The 4,864-nt window shown below is 30.9% G+C and overlaps 1 protein-coding gene across 1 annotated transcript in view; it reads right to left on the bottom strand.

Moving 5' to 3' along the window:
- Nucleotides 1-4,864, bottom strand: part of BIRC6 (baculoviral IAP repeat containing 6) — a 161,298-nt gene that overhangs the window by 66,866 nt on the left and 89,568 nt on the right. Inside the window, exons 40-42 of the mRNA XM_014533188.1 lie at nucleotides 4,043-4,197; nucleotides 3,121-3,247; nucleotides 562-672 (exon numbers count right to left, since the gene is read on the bottom strand). Of these exons, the coding sequence (XP_014388674.1) occupies nucleotides 562-672; nucleotides 3,121-3,247; nucleotides 4,043-4,197 (393 nt within the window). The remainder of the gene's footprint in view (nucleotides 1-561; nucleotides 673-3,120; nucleotides 3,248-4,042; nucleotides 4,198-4,864) is intronic.

The following is a 4,864-nucleotide window of genomic DNA, read 5'->3' on the forward strand; positions in this document are numbered from 1 at the left end:
CCAGTGCACAAATTTTTGTGCACCGGGCCTCTAGTTTTACTATAATAACTAAAATGGTAAAAAAGGGATTGGGGTGTGAAAAGAAAACTTAATAGGGCATTGGAATCTGAGAATAATTATGTTCAGTTAATACAGGTTTTGAATGTAAAAAACAAAAACTGAGGAATCTAGTTATATATGTTAATGAGTATTATAATGAATAAATCGTTTTTAAATTAAAGGTACTTTAATAGAATAATCAACATAAAACACAGATAAGTATTAAATATTTGACTTTCTACTCTAAAAGTAACCAATTTAATTTTAATAACTATTACGTTTTAGAAGGAAAAAATATGACTTGAATTTATAATGACACTTATAGGAGAATATATTATCAACATAAAAAAGCAAAGTATACAATATATAGCAACAAATTCAGAAGATACATATTCAAATAAATTCAATAACTATATCAATTCTTAGAAAAAGTATTTTTTAAAGACTGATAGCAAGAATAATATTGTATATGTCAGAGATTTAAAGTAATGAATAGGCTTAAAAGAATAAATATTTACTTACAATTAAGCTGCATGTTCGTCATGATCGTTAGACTATGAAGCACAAGGCACCATGTCCGGAGCAAGGTATTGGGATACCAAGCTAACACTGTGAGGAAGCTAGTTATTGATGCTACGCAGAGAAAAGAAAGGAGAAAATTTCTACTCAGAAAAAGCAAATGTTTACACAGAATTAAAAACAAACAGAATTCAAAAATATTCCTTTAAATCAACTCACTATCTAACGTCACTATACAAATGAAAGAGTTCCCCATTAAAAAGAACAAACGCATTAACCGTCAATAACATTTTATGGCTAAGTAGAAAGCTCAGCCCATGACACATAAATTATTATCATTATAAATTTATTGTTTTTTCCAAACTACAGGCATTTCTACTGAAACAGAATTTGTGTTTTACTAAAAATCATCACATTCTGCAAAACCCAAAATTGAAAATAATAAGGCTTATCAGAAATAAAGGATGGGGAAAACCAATGTAAATTCCCAACAAAGCACAAAGTAAAAGAGTAGTAAGTTTGCTTGAAAGGCCCAGATAAGAAGCACCTGTACCAGCTGGAGAAGCCAAAACAGTTATTCAAAATGCACAAACATAATAGAGTGCCCAGAGTATGCTCTTAAAACACTCTGTAAAAATGGATCATTCCACACCTCAGGAAGGAAATACAGAGTCGGTGGCATCTATTATATTAAAAGTTAACAGAAACAGAATCGTTTCTTTTTTTTTAAATCACACCCCTCTCCCCCCAAAAAATAACTGAAAAGGAGTCTCTTACGGGCCACAACTGGCATAATATCAGCATCAATAAGAATTATAACTATTACTTTCATAATATAGAATTTAAAAATTTTTTAATGTAATTAAAAAAATAAAGTACGTATGACCTTTTCTGTAAAAAAAATGAGAATTATAATAGAAGCATAAAAAATATGTTTAAGTCCATAAACTCATACAGATATTTATTAAAGAAACTTATAGCTTATGAATATAGACTATCTGTGAACCAGTTCATTTTTAAAACTAATTCTATAAAAGAAAAAAATTTCTAGCATTTTTCCTGCGTTTTTTTTTTATACAAACTATAGCATCAAAAGGTGAAATAATAGCATATAAAAGGAAGTTTCTCTTTCTGGGAGTATTTCAGCTAATAAATAAAGAAGGAATAACAGACTTAGACTATGTTCATTTTGAAACATCTAGTGAATTATTATTAATGACTCTAAGCATTAAACATCAATACTTGTTATAAAGACAGACAACCTATAAAATGCCTTCAAAACCTCAAATCAGATCAAGCTTCAATTTATTACAATTTATAATAACTACCAATTTACAAGAAGTACAGAGGACATAGTGGAGATACAGTCACAAAGAAACAGGACCCAGGAGTCTTGGGAAACATATAACCATATTTCTTTGACAAATGACTTTATAAGGGGATAAAAAAGACACAGAGGAAACCTACTGAGATTAAAAGGAAGAAACATAATTAACTACAATGTGTAGACCTATTATAGATCCGAATTTAAATTTTAAAAAATTATAAAAGTTGAGACAACTGTCAGAGTTTGAATACTAACCAGATATGTGATAATAAGGAATCATTACTTTCCTATCTACTCTTATTTAACACTTTTCACAATAACAAAGTTTAAAAGAGATGAGAGCAAAATTTATAATAATAATTACTAATGCAAGGAAAAGATGAAAGCTGAATAAAGTCAGGCTGGTCTTGCTGAAACAATGCAAACATATGTGGGACCATGACCTAGTATGGCTGTCAGTGAGGCTGAAAAACAGGTCATGTGAGAGCCATGTAAGATACAGGATACCCCTCCACAGGGAGAAAGCACCAGAAATAGATCATTATCACTTTTCTTAAAATATAACTAAAATAAATTCTTATAGCCAGATATAAAGGCTAGTTCTATTCCTGTTGAAGATATTATTCTAGTTTCCACATTCTTGCATATGCCAAGAAAAAATGAACACAACTTCTATGGCAAATTAATATCCTTCTCCAACTTACCAATTCCCCTAAAACCAAATTAAGATAACACTTTACGGGAATCCAACGTAAAGATTCATGGAACATTGTCAATTTCAGTTGCACACAGGCATAAAATAATACAGATAAGAGAATATAAAGGTCTTTTGTACTTTCCTGCTAATTATTAAGTCAGTGTATAAAAATTTTTTTCTTTCACTAAAACATTATAACTGCCCTGGCAGGTTTGGCTCAGTGGATAGAGCGTCAGCCTGTGAACCAAAAGGTCCCAGGTTTGATTCCAGTCAAGGGCACATGCCCGGGTTGTGGGCTCAATCCCCAGTGGGGAACTTGCGGGGGGCAGCCAATCCATGATTCTCTCATCATGGATCTTTCTATCTCTCTCTCCCTCTTCCTTCTTCTCTGAAATCAATAAAAATATAAAAATATTTTTTTTAAAAAAGAAAACATTATAACCCTTATGACAAAGTTTAAGTATATATTAACCTAATCATTACCTTTTAAGCTTATAATTTATGCTATGAGAATATTTTTCCTAATAATAAATATTACCTTGATTTAATGAAATGACAGGTATTCGATTAGCATTATATAAAAAAATTTCTGCTCCATTCTCTTTGTTTCCAGATGAACTAGAATTCAGGCTCAATGTGAGCCACAATTGGAGAAGTGATTCCAACTGAAAAAGAGTAAAAATTGAAAGAAAAAAGTACCTGTTATGAAATACTATTTAAACAAATTCTTCTGTATGAATACTTATGATTAAGTCTAAATAATTTTTCTATTAAATACTTTGGTTACTTCAATTTAGTTGACAAGCAATCTTAAAATTCTTGATGAATCAAAACTTAAGTGAATTAAAATATATAATTTACCTAATATAAAATTATAATTTAGCTAATAGAAATACTTTCCTAACTTAAGAGTTGATTCAAGTGTTTAAATACAAGTGTATTTAAACTATAATATATACAGTTGACCCTTGAATAGCATGAGTTTGAACTGCACAGAACCACTTACATGCAGACTTTTTCAATAAATATGTAAACGTAGTTTCTCTTCCTTAAGATTTTCTTAGTAACACTTTCTTTTCTCTAGCTTATTTTATTGTAAGAATACAATTGACTGTTATCAGTAAGGTTTCTGGTCAACATAAGGCAATTCATAGTTTAAACTGGGATAGTCTAAAGTTAAATGTGATTTTCAGTTGTGGGGGAGATCAGAGCCCTTAACCTCTGTGTTTTTCAAGAGTCAACTGTAGTGGGATCTAATCATAAAACTTAGAATCATAAAAAATATACATATAACCTATTACTGAAGAGCTATGGTTATCAAAGCATCTCCAATATTTTTCCAGCTGAACATAATAAAGAAATCATCCCTGTTAGGTTGAGAATGCTCTCCCCAGTCATTTTCATCTTATATCAGGCTGTTAATAATGTCTAAAAATGCATCATTTCTCCTGAAGTCATACCTGAACATGATGGACTTGAAGCATGGAAAAAAGTTTGTTGAAACAAACATTTAACATTGGGACAGATGATAACTGTATAATAAGTTGGTTGGATTGGTTCGCTGCTTGTAAACCCCCTAGAAGTGAATCATCTGTTCCAGTGGGAGACTGTGATACTGAAAATTAAACACAATTATGATTTTATACACAAATCAGGAGAACTGCTAACTAGCTATTACTATGTATAGGTAACTGATGGTCGTGGGTTTCTTTGTTTTTTTTTTAATTTAAAACTGTATTCTTTAAAATGATTCATTGTTATTATTTGAAAACTTGTTTTTACCACATTATTTGAAAGTCAAAAAGGACAATCAACAGAGAAACTCCCAAATCACAGGATTTGTCCACCAAAGGAAAGAAACTTTTTTGCACTTTACTCTAGCAATTTTTAAATTTTTTCCTAATTAATAAGAGGAAAAGAAAAGGGAGAGGAAGAAGAATCTCGACTAATTCTTAAGAAGGTAGTTTTAGAATAATCTAGACTCTAGTCTATTGACTGTTTTTTCTTTCTCTCTTTCTTCTACGCCCCACCCACGAGTGTCTAGGACAGTGATGGCGAACCTTTTGAGCTCGGCGTGTCAGCATTTTGAAAAACCCTAACTTAACTCTGGTGCCGTGTCACATATAGAAATTTTTGATATTTGGCAACCATAGTAAAACAAAGACTTATATTTTTGATATTTATTTTATATATTTAAATGCCATTTAACAAAGAAAAATCAACCAAAAAAAATGAGTTCGCGTGTCACCTCTGACACGCGTGTCATAGGTTCACCATCACTG

This window comes from Myotis brandtii, unplaced genomic scaffold, assembly GCF_000412655.1.
Source record: "Myotis brandtii unplaced genomic scaffold, ASM41265v1 scaffold953, whole genome shotgun sequence".
NCBI classification, from domain to species: domain Eukaryota; kingdom Metazoa; phylum Chordata; class Mammalia; order Chiroptera; family Vespertilionidae; genus Myotis; species Myotis brandtii.